This window comes from Meleagris gallopavo, chromosome 6, assembly GCF_905368555.1.
Source record: "Meleagris gallopavo chromosome 6, MGAL_WU_HG_1.1, whole genome shotgun sequence".
NCBI lineage: Eukaryota > Metazoa > Chordata > Aves > Galliformes > Phasianidae > Meleagris > Meleagris gallopavo.
The window spans coordinates 47772479-47789597 of record NC_139409.1 but is presented as its reverse complement, the minus strand read 5'-3'; the positions used below and the strand labels follow the sequence as shown (position 1 = coordinate 47789597).

At 41.7% G+C, this 17119-nt stretch overlaps 1 protein-coding gene across 4 annotated transcripts in view; it reads left to right on the top strand.

Moving 5' to 3' along the window:
- ITPRID1 (ITPR interacting domain containing 1) overlaps positions 1-13737 on the top strand; it is a 47217-nt gene extending 33480 nt beyond the window's left edge. Inside the window, exons 7-12 of one of the 4 annotated variants that reach the window (XM_085226638.1) lie at positions 2616-2701; positions 3123-4595; positions 8002-8087; positions 8775-8886; positions 9196-9333; positions 10418-13737. In XM_085226638.1, the coding sequence (XP_085082764.1) occupies positions 2616-2701; positions 3123-4595; positions 8002-8087; positions 8775-8886; positions 9196-9333; positions 10418-10474 (1952 nt within the window). In that variant the 3' untranslated portion in view covers positions 10475-13737. Of the gene's footprint in view, positions 1-2615; positions 2702-3122; positions 4596-8001; positions 8127-8774; positions 8887-9195; positions 9538-10417 lie in introns of those variants that run through there. The other 3 variants (XM_085226637.1, XM_010713060.3, XR_014884017.1) reach the window with 3 other exon arrangements.
- The last annotated feature ends 3382 nt before the right edge of the window (positions 13738-17119 follow it).

The window sequence follows — 17119 nt, the reverse complement described above, 5'->3', positions numbered from 1 at the left end:
AGTTTATTACACATATATCATGTAGGTAGGTGCAAATCAGGTGCCTAACTCAGATGAATATGAAATCGCCTTCCTTGATTCGAGTCAACTGTTCTTAAAATGGTTCTGCTTCTACTGTAAATTACTTTCTATTTTGCTTACACAAGAACTGCAGAAGCTGGATTAATTCTCAGAAGGGTCATAAGATCCTATAATGTAACCACTTTTAAATACACATACAGACTTTCAGAGTGGTATGAACCTTGATGTTTATTCAGTGAGAACCATAACAGCCAAACACACGATACCTACTTCTAGGGAAAGTCGAGAGAGATGCATGGAGATGTTCCTGTAGTCTAACTGTAGTGCTGTAAACTCGATCTGCAGACGTTTCTTCCAGCCTTATTTTTGTTTTCCATGAAAAATCAGCCCAGAGTGCACCATCACATACTTTGGTTAGTTCTCTAGCTAGTGCAGGAAACTATAAACGTGGGTGTATGGCTGGTTGTTTGCAATATACAAACACAGCTGACTGTCCTGCTGAAGCAGATTCATTGCAGTTATTGTAATGAGTGGGCCAAACCTGGCAGGAGCCACCTGATTTTGACCAGGTCAGATGGTGAATTCTAAAAGCACTACTCTTCCATTTAAAGTTGTTGCTTTTTTTTCCTACGAGGAGCATTCCAGCTACCTTCATAACCTTGTGTCTTGGGATTAAAGCCAGGTACCTTGAAACATTAAGTGGGCAGACAGCATGGTCTTCTAAGTCTTCAGATTTAAAGCTTGAAGGTCACTCGTATCCTCTCATGGAGGGTCTATCTCTCATGAGACATTATTTTGAGCCTCACAGTGGTTGAAACTATAGCAGCAAAAGCATTTCTACTTCTCAGAATTTTACTAAGCCTTTATTTCTTCATCTTTATGTACAGAAAACTACAGGCCAGACTGCCACACTGGAAACAACAGCTGGCAAAGATGCAAAGGGTAATTGAAACAGCTTTTAAAAAAGTTTAGAGAATACGTAGAGCATTCTCCCTGGAGAATAAGTTGAACCGTGATGCTGTTTGTGGGAAACTGCAAGGATGAGTTTTGAGACCACCCACAAAACAGGCATTTTTCAGCAGCTTCATTGCAAATTTTGTAATGTGTGAGAAAGGAACCATGTATTTCTCATCTGAAACAGGAAAAGTGACTGATGTGTGGGTGATGATACCAAATGACAATGCAACTAATTCTTTTTAAAAAAGGTAATATGTGGTTTTGGTTTTGCAGTTGCTGTCTACAAATAGATTGCATGATTTTCATCAGTTTATGCCCAAGATATATCTACTCAAGTCCATCGTTTCTTAATGTGTGAAAACATTATTTACAGACATGTTTTTGGGTTTTTCCAGTTCACACAGAGAATTAGTAACTCATGGCTCAGAACTGCTTGGTGAATTGTCACATTTTCATGGACAAGACCAGAAAATAGAATGTGCTAAGATTCAGTAGCAGTTATCACAGAATCACAGAATGGCCAGGGTTGGAAGGGACCTCAAGGATCATGAAGCTCCAACCCCCCTGCCACATGCAGGGCCACCAACCTCCCAATTTAATACCAGACCAGGCTGCCCAGTCTGGCCTTGAACACTTCCAGATATGGGGCATCCACAACCTCTTTGGGCAGCCTGTTCCAGCATCAGTTATATATGCAAGGAATAAGAGAGGACATATATGCAGAGTGTCTGCCTCCATCTCTTTCCTTTCCTAGCACAAACCCTTAGCTTGCTTCCCATACCCTGGTTCTCTTTTTGTGCCAGGTATCTGAGAATGTGAAGGCACTATGAGCATAAATGTTATCTGAAAATGTGCATTTTCCAAGGGCTGAGAGTTAATCAGGATGTACTGGATAAATGTGGGCTTACTTTCTAGCATTTGTACTTTTGAAGAGGATTGGCTTATACTGATGAAACTGGATAGCTAACAGTGAATAATCTAGTTGCAAATGTGGAAGTAAAAACTGATTTAGCGAGATGATGTTGATGCTAGATTACAAATCTTCTCTGGAGCAGATCTAGAATATCTTCCTTTCGCTTTTATGTCTTACCATGCAATCATACATCATTTCTACTTGTTACTATTTTACTTGCTGAATTCCAGCCAAAATCAACCAGGGTTCCTCAAAGTAAGGATAAACTGATCTGGTGAGACTCAAGGGCAGCTCCCTCTCCCTGCAGAATTCACCTGCTTGAAGCCACTCAAATTACACAGGGCTGTGTGAGATTTGGCAGGAGCCAGTTCTAGCAACCAACTGTCAAAAGACAACGTGCTTAGTGAAGGAAAACAAATGGCTGGATTATTTATAGATTACTTACATTGCATATGTTGTTCAAATATGTAAAAAATGAAATCTGCAGCTGATGATTAAACTGGAGGATAAGTGAGCATCATCAGCTGTAGCTATCCTGAACACATGTTGTTATTTGTTCTGGCCATAGTGATCTTACAGCTTTCTGGGGAACAGCACCAGGGTCAAGAATGTTTCTAGAAGTGAAAAATACAATTGAAGTGCCCCTGGTTAGCTCTGTGTTTATTTTGGCCAAGTGCTGCTATTTGCTTTCTTTGTAATTTTTCTCATCTTTTGTTTTCCCCAGCAGAGATGATGATGACAAGAACAAGCAGCAGCCAGTCAGACAGCAGTGGGTTCATGGAGGAGCTGCCAGAATCTTTAGTATTGCAAGTAAGAAATCAACAATATTAGTCAGCGGGTCTATGAAAACTCTGTAACCTTGGCACACATAACAAAGCATAACAAAAATTAAAATCATGGAGTCATGAAAGCTTTGTGAACACAAATTCATCCTCCTAGAGAACCTCAGAAGGCAAGAAGTATTCTCAGTTTTATCCAACTCTGCCACCACACTAATGTATGGTTAGATAAGAAATGAGACAATAGCTTTTGATTATGTGGTTTGCTGGTATTTAAAGATGTATTTAAAGAGGCTTCAAGTGTAGAGATGTCCAGGACAAAATGATGATGGGCAAATGCTTGTGACAGCAAAACTACAATATTTCAATTCCTCTTTTATATATTTTTTTTCTTCTGTATATTTTTCTGCTTTCTATTTTCCTTTATTTTCCTTTTTTTTTTTTTCCTTCAGAATGTATCTTTGTCAGGAAAGAGGAATATTTTTTCTGATCTCTACAACCAACAAAAAGCTCTGTCACATACGACAGAGTTTCCTCTGTTAAATCAAGATTTCCATCAAAATCAAGATGATTGTGTTGGTGAAGTCTTCAGCAGAGCTTGTGAAAGCTTCAAGACAGTATCTAGACCAACAAAAGCATGCAAAGACCAGGGAGAAGAGATTTCCCTTCTGCTGACTGCGGAAAATGGCAAGCATCAGTCCTGTAATGCTGAGCTGCAGAGTTTTGTCCAAGACGGATTATGTGGCATGGAAGAGTATAAAACTGAAAGACAGCATCTTGAAAAAGAGGAGTGCACAGAAGAGAATACTCCTTTTAAGGGTGATACTCAAGATGAAGGAGATCCTCTCTCATCAGAATTTCATTGTCAGCTTTATTTCAGTACAGGACATAAAAATATGAATGCAGCCCTCACTGAACTGAGTGATACAAACCCTGAGAGCAAGCTTGGACGTGATGCTGAAAGTGAGAGAGGCCTGATGGAAAACGGCAGTGAAGTCCCATGTCACAGAAATGTCCACAGAGACTGTACAGAATGTGGTGAAGAACTGTGGTGCGGTGTGCAAGTGTTTGTCAGAAACGGTGCCATGCTTGCAGCAAATGAGGTTACAAACAGGCAGTTTTGTAAAATGGGTGCTGATGTGAAAAAAATAAGATGCCTCTCTAGAAGGGGGGTCCCAGAAACTCTGTGTAAGGGCTATGCCGCTCCAAGCTGCTCTTCACAAGTGTCTCACAGGCCTCCTCCGTGCCGAGCAGGAGGGCCAGAGTTAAGTTCACCCAACGAGCAAGAGATAGGGGGCACAAGGGAAATGTTAGGCACTAACAAAGCAGAACTAGGGGACTCTGTCCAAAACTGTGAAATGATTCGTACTCCTCTGAGATCTGTTACTGTTCAGATGCCTTCAGGCCTGGAGTTTACTTCAAGGGTGAAGTGCACAAAGCAAAATGTTCCTTGCACTGAAAGCCTTGCTAGGGATGACCATGTGGACTTGTCTAAGGTGTTAGCACACTGCTCTGAGGGTGCTAGTCCCAAATTGTCAGACCCAGGGGCTTCAGAGGACGGTGTGAAGCAGACCATTGACACCCCCAGCCAAAATGGAGGTAACAGAAAGACCAGGCAGCTGCCCGTGCTTTGCCCGCCCCATCGCCACCTGACTAAATCAGCCTCCCTTGACACCATGCTCTCTGGAAAATACAAATACAGGCCACACCATTGCAGTGAAACCTCTGGAATGACGAGTACACAGGGCAGTCCCTGCTGCCACTACTGCTGCTGCCATGGTTGCTGCTGCTGCTTATGGACATGTCCTGTGGCTGTTTCTCTCCATAGCCCCATGGGTTGCTGCTCAAACCAGGCTGCCAACAAGCTGCAGCTCCTGAGGACACTGACGTCTCTACAGGAAAATGCAATGAGAAATCTTCCTCTGGTGAGTAGATTTCTTCAAATAATTGTGCACAACGACAGCTGACACGCTCATCTGCCAAGTGCACAAGCTGCCTTTCCCTTTCCTCACCTCTCATGCGTGTTTCTTTAGTGAGACAAATATTGGGAATATAACCTGAGTCAAGGAAGGAAGCATTTGTTTCTAAACAAAAGTGGCAAACACCTTCAGTTTTGTGGGACTGCTTATTTTTGTAATGTTCAGATCAGTCTTAAAATGGTTGCTGCGAACTGAATGATAAAATTTACGGTTTAAGTGAAGAGCTGAGATAAGATCTGGTTTACAGAATGGGGTTCAGTGAGTATGAATGATTTCCAGTGAATCGGCTGAGTTACAGTAGCTGAGTAGCTTTCTGGACTGCAGGAAATACAAAGTGCAATCCCCTTTTACTGGGAGCTACCTTAAGTTCTATTGCATAGTGTTTGCTAAATACAAACCGTGCATACCCAGATACATCCGTGAGCCAGACTGTTTTAAATCAAATTGAGTGGCAACTTCTCAGTGCCTCAAGGCATTTCATCATGGGAGAGTAGGAAACTTCCATGAAATCTAAAATTGTGTTAAGACAACCTTTTGCAATAAAAGATATTTATTTCTTTGGTCCAAATTCCCAAAAATTGTGAAAGACTCAGGGGTGTTGAGGAAGAAGGGAACTGAGGAGGGCTTATGTCCTGAGAAAAATGTGGAAAGAAGCAGCATACATCCCTGCTAATTTGCAGGAGTTTCTATTTTCATTCTTCTTTTTACGCATCATAAGGTTATGAGACTTGAACTGTTGTACAAATTGAGGAAGAAAATGTTTACATAAAAGTCTGAAAAAGTGAAACTTTTTTTTTCCTGCCGTATCACTGAATCTACAGTGTCCTGTCTTTGAAGAGTATAGGGAAAAGCATGCATTTTGTTAGCTACCTTGCTGTTGCCACAAGATGGCAGTGAGTCAGTACCTTATGGTGGACGAGGAAGACCTCTCATCGACTACTGTGCTGTCACTCTTCTAGTGGGGACTACTGGTGTTTTTTCTTACGTAGTCTATGTAGTTTAGGGAATGTGGGAAGAACAAACCTACCCAAGATCCATTCTTAGGGATATGGTTCCACATTCCAGTCACCATGCAATAAGCGGGTGAATTTACTGAATATTAGTCACAAGAGAGATTGCACTTGTGCATGCTTTGTGCTTTGCATTTAACAGTTTTTACAGGAACAAGCTCTCTCAGGTTATGTCCCATTTACCATGCAGTCAACATGGAGCAACTGATAGATAGCAAATTCACACAATTAAAGCACAATTTACCCTAAGTAAGGTTCAGGTCCAGGAAAAACTAGTTGCTGCTGTATCCTGAGCTGTGGGTAGATCTGTGTGAGCATGTGCTCTGCAATATACTGCCAGGGTCAGGTCCATACCTCATCCATAACATTTTACCAAACGTACCCTCATGTGCTTCTTGGATCTTTTGCATGGTAATTTCTAGATTTCTGTTAGCCTCAAGGAACCATCTGGAAATTTATCTGTAGCTCACTGACTTCTGCTTAGAGAAGAGCAGGACTGAAGCTCTTCCAGCTCATTAGTGTACACTTTTCCGGTGGACAGAAGTCCTTACTCTGCTCAGACTTGAAGAGGAATTTTTGGTTATCATGTGGGCACTGCACCCCAAGCACTCTCATCTAGAAAGAGCCAGACTTTCTGAGGTTAAAATTAAAGATTATGGAGGGGTCTTGAGGATAAAATGAACAGTCATCCAATGCTGAACCTGAAGGTCTTCATGACACATGTGACTGCCTCAGTGGAGCTTGAGACTGCTGCCCAAACCTGTAGCAATAAGAGAACCAGCTGCAGTCCACATGGAGCAGATACTTAGGAGAGTTCACCTTTGCTGCAGCCGCAGGGCCACTCCTGTCAAACCACTGCCAGTCTGATTAGCTCTTTCCAGTGCTATCCCACAGCTTTTAAGGCTAGATATTTCATTTACTACTGTGGGAGGTTTTATGCCTGGGTCATGCACATCAAGAGCGTGTCTGCCACAGGAGTTGCATTAAAATGGAGAATGAGTTTTCCCAAATGCTTGAAGAGCACCTTTTGGCCTCTAACTGAAGCTGGACCCCAGCAGGGATATCTTCCTCATAATTCAGGCCTTTTGGGGACTGGGAGATAAATTCAATCTAACAAGCATAAAAAGATCGTCAAAAGGTGACTGCATGGATCTGAAGAGATCAAGCATTGCCAAACTTTGCAAACGTGCCTCTTGCTCTCTATCAGTTGACACTGGAGAGCAGGTTTCCACACTGTCTTCCTATGGTTTACAAGAGACTAAAATCTGCTAAAATGGCAACCTCTCACATTCCTGCTTGCACTCTGACCAGTTTCAGAGTAATAGGGGAGCACAGCTTTAGAAGGCAGATGGTATTGTCTTCAAAATAATTTGGATGCTGCTGTCTGCTTTGCTTCCTCAAACAAGGAATAAGAAGCCAAGGAAAAGTCTTTAAAATGGCTAGAAACCTAGAGCAATGGACTCTAGTATATAGGATTTCTTTTGATATTACTAGTGGGTTGTCCCTATATTACTTCTGTGCTCCGAGGTAGTAATGGGAAAGTCTTAGTAGAATTTTTTATATATTATTGTTGTTCATTGTTCTCACCTGCTTTGAGACATTCCTAGTGTTTACATCAGAGATGATTAGTCATAATAAGTTCCTTCTCTCAGTCAAGAGAAATGGTCACATACATGGCATTGATTCTCTAACTTATGATGGATGTTTGTTTTTGAATCAGAACAATTGCTCTGTTACTTTATTTGCCTGTACACGTGTTGCAATAAATGTCTGCTCTTGGATAGATAAACCCAGTTCTAGCTTTCTAAGAGGAAACTGGTGAGAAATTATGGGTGTAATGCTTACAATCTGTCAGGAAGATATTTGTCCCTCTTATAGTTCTTATGTATCTTTCCTCTCAGTTTCCTTCTCACTTCCCCTATTTCTCTTTTTTCGAAACAGTTTCTAAATTCCAGTGGACAGTAATTTAACCTATCATTTATCCATAGCAACTCATACTGTTGAAAGATATATGACAACAGTATAATATCAGAACTGAGCACTGTGTCAGATCTTTGATCAAAGTCCATTTCCCCTTCAATGGCAAAAATGAAATTCCCATTGACTTGAGTAGTACCAAGACTTCATCCTACAGGATTTAGGAAAAAGGCAGTAACTGGGATGCTGATGGTGCCCCCAGAGCAAAATCTGGGCTTTTGCAGCAGTTGCTCATAGTCCTTGTTGTGCAGGTATGAAGAGAACGTGTGCCCTGTGGGCTGTCAGCTTCAAACACTCAACACAGAGGTGCTCAAAGAAGAGTCATAGAAAAGTCGAGTAAAGTGACTTCTTGCTTTTCTCCACAGTGTACTCACGAAATAGAGTTGATGAAGATCTCCTGCCAGCAGTTCCATGAGAAGCTGGATGAGATTGAACGGCACCTGACCGAACAGTAGGCACTGTTTTCCAATTATATGCCAGAAGAAGGGAGGTAAAGGCAGCCCCACACATTTAAACCCAAAGCCAACATCAGCAGCAGTGTGTGTGATGTGTCTGGTCACTCGTGTTATTGTAGATTTGCTGATCAGTGGGGTGTAGCTTTGGGCATCATGCAAGTGGAAGAGAAAATTGCTGTGGTTTTTGCTTGGAAGAAAGTCTAACTTCTTTCTGCATTGTTCAAGCAGTGCATTTTGAAGAAGATTGTTCCATAGATTTAGGCTAGATATGTTTTAGCAACAATAGGAATGCAGGAACCGATTTAATTCAGCTCATATTCAAAGTGATTATTGAGAAGTCATAGAATATCCCAGTGCTCAAGTATTCAGAAAGTTACTAGGGGCTTCCAGTCTTGAGCTGCCTCAAAATGAAACACTTATGCAGGTCTTTATGCTGGTAATAAATCATAAGAGATGAAATTGCCTAAACTCAGGCTCTGTAACTGTTCTGTGACTGCAACACGTTCAACTTTGCAAATGGGATAACTGAAGAATGGAGGGTTGTTATTGATTATTTTGCAAATTATTCTGTGATCATGGGTAGAAACAAGATGGCAACGAAGGGGGATATAGGTGTACTGGTGGAGCTAAGGAAGAAAGTGTTCACCGCTCACTAAAGTGTGCTTTCATTGCTGTCTCTGCAGGGAGGAAAGCAGAAACCTGCAACGCCTACATCAAGCCATTCGTCAGGAGATGGCAGAGCTGGAACTCGGTCTGAATGACAGAGCTTACCAAGTCGGGGAGGACATCCTGATGGTATGCTGCACAAGCTGTGGGTCATGTGGGAGAGCTTCCCTGACTAGCCTGGGTTAAAGGGTCAGAAAACAATAGCCACTGTCAGAGGTCCTTTTGCAGATTTTACAGTATATTTATCTGTAGGAATAAAATGTCCTCTAGGCCTTTCTCCTTCTTTTTCTGGCAGTATCTCATTTGCCAAATCCTGCATGTCTTCTTCGAATCAAGCATGAGAGCAGGCATGCTTCATATACTCTTGTGTATCCTGCTTGATTCCTTTTATTATATTTTTATTACTGCAATATGCTTTTCCTTCTATTTTCTCTGCAGCAGCTGGACCAATTACTGGTAGAACAATCCCATCTGTTTTCCGAGCTCGGACTTTCTGATTGGAAGGGAGAAAGAAATGCCCAGAATAAACAAGCACTTCCAGATGCTGCTGGTGCTAGAAGTGGGTGCTCAGAAAAGGTACCCCAAAGAGCTGCTAGCAAAAACACCACAGCAGCAGGCTCTCTCTCAGCCCTGAAACCAGAGGCACCCTTAACGCTGCTTCCTACCAGGACAATGTCTGAGCCAAATTCATCCACGCAGGATCTGCAGGAGCCCTCCATCAGTAAAAGAGAAATAAAAAGACCTCCTCAAGCAAAAACTGAATTTAAGGCCTTACACAACGTAAGGAGCTGTTCTAGTCTTATCCTCAAGGTTGTAAGTGGAAGAGATCACTGAGCCACAATGCAGATTCCCTATGTGGTGCCTCATTGCCACAGCTTAGATCATGGTCCTTTCCTGCTCAGCACTGTGTTCATCCCAAGGGCTGGAGTCTGTGCTTTGGGACACTGCCACCCTGCACAGGCTGAGACCACACCTGCCTTATTATTTCTCTCTAAGCTGTGGCAAATGCTCCAGAGGGAAGAATATATAAATATGTACGTGCAGTATGCCTGGCCTGCTTGAACTCTGGGTGCAACTGTTTGACTAATTAGTATATTCAACCCTCACCCACCATGTGAAATTAGTAATTTATGGCTTCAATTTGCAGAACCAATTACCTGGTTTTACAAGGGCAGTAAAGGCAGTGAAATGGAAGGCTTGTTGTTTCTCCAGAGAAATTTCAAGTCAGCATTTCTAAACGATCTGATTACAATCAGAAAAATTGTTTGCCTGCCTTTCTGTGTATAAAATATTTCTAGAAAATCTCTTAGCTGCCTTATACTTTAATAGTCTCTTCCAACTAAGTATGTGGTGCAGCTTTTAAAGGACTGATCATTGTCTTAAGTGAAAACTTAGGGTCTAATTCTGCATCACACCATCAGAGAGAATGCTCTGTATTACAGTCATACACTGTTTTGCTGATTTATGTTGATATTACTATTGATATTACCAAACAGAATCAGATTCCTCTGCAAAAAATTCAAAGAATGGGAACCATAGACAATAAGGTGCAAGTATCTGATATTATGCTTTGTCATCTTTTGTACCCATTTCCTTTTTTATAGTAATCTTGGTCATTTTCGCAACATAACACTTTTTTCTTTTTTTTTTTTTCCTCCAGTTGAAGAAATCTTTCCAAAATCCTTTAGGTAACGATTCAGCAGAAGGGAAAGACTGACGGATGACAGACTGATGGATTTTGTTTCTAGTAATTGTGGCCCTTCTCCTTCAATACGTGGTATATCTCAGAAACAAATGAGCAAAACATTGCTTTATTCAGAGTTCTGATCATAGTAATTTCATTTGCAATGAGATGATTGGCCAGAAACATAGGCACCTTTATGGAACGTCTCAAAGAGAGGTACTGTGTGTTCTGCTATTCTGTGATGGCAAAACTTACTGCATTCCCCTTGGCCATCATCTGGAGTAGGGCAGTTCTTTGAAAAGGAGAGAGAGCTTATTTTTAGAAGAAACTTGTGAACTTCCAGAAGGTATTCTCCTTACAGCCAATTACTTTCATAAAATCAATGCCAATCTCCAAGTCCAAACTACCTTGCATAGTCATAGCCCCTTTCTAGCTTTTAACTAGCTATGAAAGCCTAATTTGCCTCTGAGTAATTTGATGAGTTTTGTATCTACTCTCACTACTCAGTACTCAGAAGCTTACCAACAGTATACGAGACCTTAAACACTCATGTTGTTAAAACATTACTGTGGATAATCTACTGACTGTCCTATTCATTTTCATATTTGCTTCACAAAAATCGAATTAAATAAAATGAGACTAGAAACACAAGATTTACTACATTATAAAACTTGAATCAGAATCCTAATTTAGTTTTCTGGGGAGTGAGCAAAGTCTGGATTCATGCAGGAAAAAAAAAGGGAAAAAAATAAAAATAAAAATAAAATAAAATAAAAAGACTTCTTTGATTTGGAGTACAGAAAAGAAATCCAACTAGTTCATTTTCAAAGCAGTTTGTGCTCCTGCTTTCAGTTTAGCGCTTCCCAGACTGTGAGACACCCTACCGGCTTGTTTATTTAATGCTCTGGAGGGATCTTAGGTGTCATTTAGGCTTTGGTGTTGCAAATCACAGCTCTGCGAAGGTGCAAATAGAAGTAGCATTTGCACATGTTCAAGGAGAAAATTGAGTCAAACATGCTGAGCAGCCTGGAGGCTTCCTGCACCTCGACGTTTCCACAGATGTTCAAGGTAATAAAATGATTGGGGGAGAGAAGTTCATAACACATGAACCAACAAGATCCTCCACAGCCTGCTGGGCCATGAATTTTACTGGTTGAAATTTGCCCCTTTCTTGAAACCCCACATGGGATTCGTACATCGCTTCCATGCTATCAAATGTTTAGGAGTTTATATGGCAAGATTTGCGACTAGTTCCTTTGAAGCTGCTGGGATTTATCCAGACAGGACCAAAATAATCTTCATGTCCATTAGCTTATGAACTGTACTTGTAGACGTCGTACTTCAGTTTGTAGAGGAAGGCACATAAAGAGCACAGAGAAGGATATACAATCATGCCTGTGCCAAAGGGCTCCTGGAAGAAAGGGCAAAGAAGCTTCCTTTCTTCACCCAGCACTGGGGCTCTGATTCCTCCCATGAAACAAGATTTTTTTGTGTGTGTTTCAAGACAGCATGCTAAGTAAAAGCTGTATATGGATGTAATGCTACAGCCACGGTGTGCCTGTCTTACAGACATAAGGTATCCATACCACATTATGTGAATAGGGGCTGGTATTGGTAGGTGGCAGCTATTCTTCATCACACGAGTCCTCTGATGCCATTTGAAATCCACCATCTGTGTTCACAGTCAGGACTGAATTTGACTCCTGTTAACAGAACTTTCCTGTTTGAATAGTTTCTAGATGATTGGTACATGCAGTCCAGTTCCTCATTTCAATTTAACTGTAAAACAATCTCATGCAAGCTGTGGGGGAATAGGGTTCCCCCAAATGCAACACTTTGACATCCATAAATACATTATTTCCTTGATCAGGCTTGGATTTAAAGGTAGAGAACCCTTTAAGCATGTGTGTTTTTAATAGTTAAGCTGTAACCTCATAGCAATAAAAAATATGCTAAGCAATGGAAAGGGGAAAAGTCTTTTGACTTATCTTAGAGCATAACTTCAAAAGCCCTCTGAGCATGTTACAGGGACATCTGGATTGAATTTCTTAATGCTGCTGTTGAAGATGGGGGAAAGAAGAAAACACAATAATTTTGGGATCAGGAAAGTCTAGAGTAGCACTGGTGAGCATAACCCAGATGCATGCCTGCTTTTCCTTAGACTCACAGTGTTACCAGCCTTTTAAATTCTCCTATTTCCCCTTCGGGCAGTCGTAAATAAGTATGATGGGAATCTTAACTCCACAGAATTAATGAAATATTAAAATATGTGATTGAGTAACATTATTGTGCTCACTAGTGAGAACCACAGCTTGCAGGTTTACAAGGCAGATAATATCTTGGTGGGGGCTACGCTGCTTCTGAAAAGCATCAGTGCTGAGCAGTTTACATCTGAAATCTGAAGAAAACTGACCCTGTGACACTGCAGGACTTCTGGGTTTAAAAAATAATAATAATAAAAAGAATAGTTGGAGAAATTGCAGTAGTAGCAGTATTTGAACTAAAGACTGCTTTTGTCCCAGCTCTAGTACTCACACCTGCCATGGGCTGAACCACTGGCCCTGTTTGAGGGAACTGCTAAGGCTCCACGGTTGTCCAGGCTTCAGCATGCTATGGAAATGGCAAGATGTATAGGGATGGACACTGACGTGTTACAGAGGTGCTACTTCTCCCAGTTCTCCAGCCCTCTTTCAGCATCCCTAGATTGCTGAGATCCTAAAACTGTCACCTCAAGTCCTTTTCATTCCATTAAGAACTTAATGCCTCCTTTGCCCTGTTAACAGTTTCTAGAATGCAAGGGCCACATACTGCCTCACCAAAGCACGTTATAGGGAAGGGGGAGATTAAAAAAAAACAATAATAAAGATTCCCTAACAAAGGTAGAAAATCACCCACCCTAGTTCAGTAACAATTCACGTGACTTGAATTTTACTTCTTATGTCATTGTCTTTTGCCTTCATTGGTTTTCCCTGATGCCCCATAAATCTTTAAACCCCGAAGCTAAAAAAGACTGCATTGTGCATCAGCTTTAATACTGATTTTGCTAGAGAGTATAAAATCTAGAGAGATAATGAGGAAATTCATCTGAGGTACCTTGCCAAGGGCTCCCATTAGTCGCTTTACCAGGCATCAATTCAATAAACCCTTGAGAGTGACACATGAATAAACATTAGAGCCTCCCTGGTATGTTAATGCATCAGTTGCCTGATTGTCACTGCTGCCAACAGACTCCAGGAAAAGAAGTATCTTGGGAGCTCAGCCCCTTCCAACTTCAAGTCCAAAGTAGGTTTGACACCACCTTAGGAGAAGACAAGCTCAGGAGAGCAGTGTGACAGCCCAATAAGACGGCACAGCTGCTTTCAGTAGCAGTGACCTCATCTGGATGCACCGTCCACACCTGTCCAGTCTGGGTCTGCTACCCAGTACTGCATGGTACTGCTGTGTCAGATCCAGGCTCGTTCCCATGCAGGAATGGAGTTTGTGTTTGAACAGAAAGTCTCAAATACTGACCTCCAGCAATAGGAACTGAGCTGCTTAACGCGAATGACTTTCTCTTGCAGGGCTACTAGGCAGTCCTGGGTCTTATTCCTGGCTATACCATGTGCTCTGTGTGACCAAGGCCTTTTTCTTTACCCAGCGGGGATCTTTATTCTCTTCTTTCTGTCTCATCTAACGAGGTTTTAAATTTCTCACGGAGAAGATATACCCTCATAACCTGTTCATAAAGAGCTGGGCATATTGGGGGCCCAGTATCAGTTGGGACCCTGCTGCAATAGTTGTATGAGCTGCCTTTCATTAAGATCCATTGGTATTTAAGAAACAGCTGTGGTGTCACTTTATAAAGCTGTTGACTGTTTTAACTTCCTCTTCTCCAGAAGCGAGGTTTTGATTTTCCTTGTAGAAATGGACACAGACAGAAGAGGCCAAAGCCTGAACAAAATGGCAGTTTTCTTACAAAATGGGAAAGCTCAGAATCTGAGATCTCCAGAAATCAAAAGAACATGAAACAACACTACTCTCACTTCACCAGAGGGCTGCATTTGAATTCATCTATCTTCATTTCATTCTTTTCCATTGTCTTTTCTTGGGCGCATCATTCACTCAATTAGCACAGATCACAGCTAGTAAGGGACACAGGTGTGTCCCATTGAGGCAACTCAACCTTAATATGGAAAACATTTATTACCATGCCAAATAATGCAGAGCATTGGCCGCATTTCCCTGAAATTATAATTTTCCCATTTGAAAAATAAATAAATAAAGCCTGTTAAGAGATAAGTGCTTGCAGTGGAGAGGTAAGAAGGACAAGAGACAGTCGGGAGCTAAGGAGATGTTTATCTTTTCCCCCCATCTTTTATCCCAAGGGAGCATGAGGGCTTCCTAGGGCCCCACCTTAAGATGCTGACACACTTGTATCACTTGCATGCTGCTGGCAAGCTCTGATCCTGTCACCTGCAAAAAGATTTTATAAATGCATACAGGGGTGAAATATTCTTCTTCTGTGCTCTCTCCTTGGCCAGTGCCTCCAGGAATGACTGTAAGTATTTAGTAGGGAGACTTCAGTAAAAGTATCTGCCAAGGGTGGCAGGCTGCCTGGGGTCCCAAAATGGAGGAGGGTGAGAGACCTCTTTCAGAGAGACGGTGAAGAAAACTGTGGTGCTCGTCTCGAGATTCCCATATCTCATCCCATTTTAATGTACAAATTTTTTGGGAAATTGTTTTATGTCAATTCCCACTCTATAAAAAAGAAGTAGTAACACACAGCTCTCACAAGGAGAGCTTCAATTCCAGTAGACAGCTCAAGTCAAGCTATTGCAGCTTATTGTGAAACAAGGTGTTGGGAAAAAATGTCTGCAGGTAAGTAGTGCTTGCTGATTAAGTTTTTAAAGGCTGCCTAGATTTCCCAGAGGTTCTTCTTGGGCTGCTGACAGAAAGAAAAATTATGGGGAGAAGGGAATAGAATCATTTAAGAAGAAAAAAAAAAAAAAGAAAAAAACCCACTAATTATTTGAAAACTAGGATCTATTCTAACAGTGACACTTCTGTAATGTCCTGCATAGTGGCTCCAATGCCCTTGATTTTTTTATCTACCATGAATAGCAATAACAAGGAAATGTTACTCATGGCACCAGGAGAGCTGCTCTAGATCTAGCATTACTCTAATGAGAGCAGAACACATTGAAAGCAGGATAGCTTGGTCTCCTCCTATACTTGTCCCATTTAATAAGTAGAGAAGTGGAAGCAAGGACACTTGAGTCACCCCAAACCAGACCAGGCATGTGCAAGAGATGCCTTTCTCAAGCCTGGTTTTCCTGGCAAGCTAACCTATAGAAGCGTATGTAGAAACGTGTATATGTGGCTGGGGGTGGAGGGGAGTTTGAGTAAGATGTTGTGAGAAATTTGAAGAAGCCAGTGCCAAAGACATTTCATTCTAGGAAATGATGCAGTAGCCTTGTGGGGTCAGCCAGTTATATCCAGCTGCTTCCTAACAAGTCCCTCCTCAGAGACAGGCACCACAGAGCAATTGGTACCATAGCTTACATGCAGCAGCAGGGCTGAGTGCTGCCCAGACAAGAGGTAGCTGAGGTGCATGTGAGCAGTGCAGAGAAATGTAGCTGTGGCTAGGGCAGGAGAATCCGAAAACAAAGGGCAGGCACATAGAGACACGGAGAGTGACAGACAACCAAGCGTAAATAAAATGAGAGACCTGAAACGAGACACAGAAGAGTAATATGCTTAAGGGTCTCTAAGACCTTGATGCAGCACCTGGTGGTTAAAAACATAAGAAATGGGCTACAAGACTAGACGATCTGCAACAGGACACTAACTTTGACAGGGAAAGTAGGAAATTTTTTTTTGGGGGGGGGAGGGGAGGGGAGGGGGGAAGGGGGGAGCCTGAACAACTTTTTTGCAGCCTGCTCTCCTCTCCTGGCCCCAGCAGCCAGAAATGTTGGATACTGGACATCAGTGTATATGTTTCTGCCTATCTCCACTACTATGTTATTGTTATGGAATCACAGGAACGCTTTGAAAAAGATCTCATGACCTCACCTCATCCAACATCCCACTCAAAGGATTATCCTGTCTTTTTCTTTATAAATGTCTCATCCTTTTTTCACCTTCCTATCATGAGCTTCCACTGCTTTGTATGAAAGCAAATTCCAAAAATTCACTACTTGCTGTGCAAAGTGTTTTATCTGTTTTGAACTGGTCTTTTTACATTCGTTCAATGCCCACTAATGCTGGAGCTGTGGGACTTGGTGCATAAGAAGTCTGCATTCATCTTTTCCACCACTCTCCTGATCCTGTAAACCCTAAGGAGCTTAGCATTTCCCAAAAGAAGAGTTCCAGTCTTTTATCTTCAAGCAGTTTCTCCATCCTCTTAATAATTTCCACCCAAGTCCAGTTGGATTCCAAAAACAAGGTTTCCAAATTTTCAACTGTGAATGTTTCTTTCCAAAATTGTTTGAAATCCCAAAGATTGTCTCTTCTGGTTCAATTTACAAAATCAACTTTATTACAACTACTCATTTTACTCCCACTCTCTAAGCTGACAGGAAAGAGGTGAGTCTAAAGCTATTGCCTCTTCTGTCAGAAATATCCTGGGAGAGCCAAGAGTCCTTTTGAATTTTGAGCAGAACTATCATAGACATCTCAAGCCCTTTTCCTTCTTCTGAG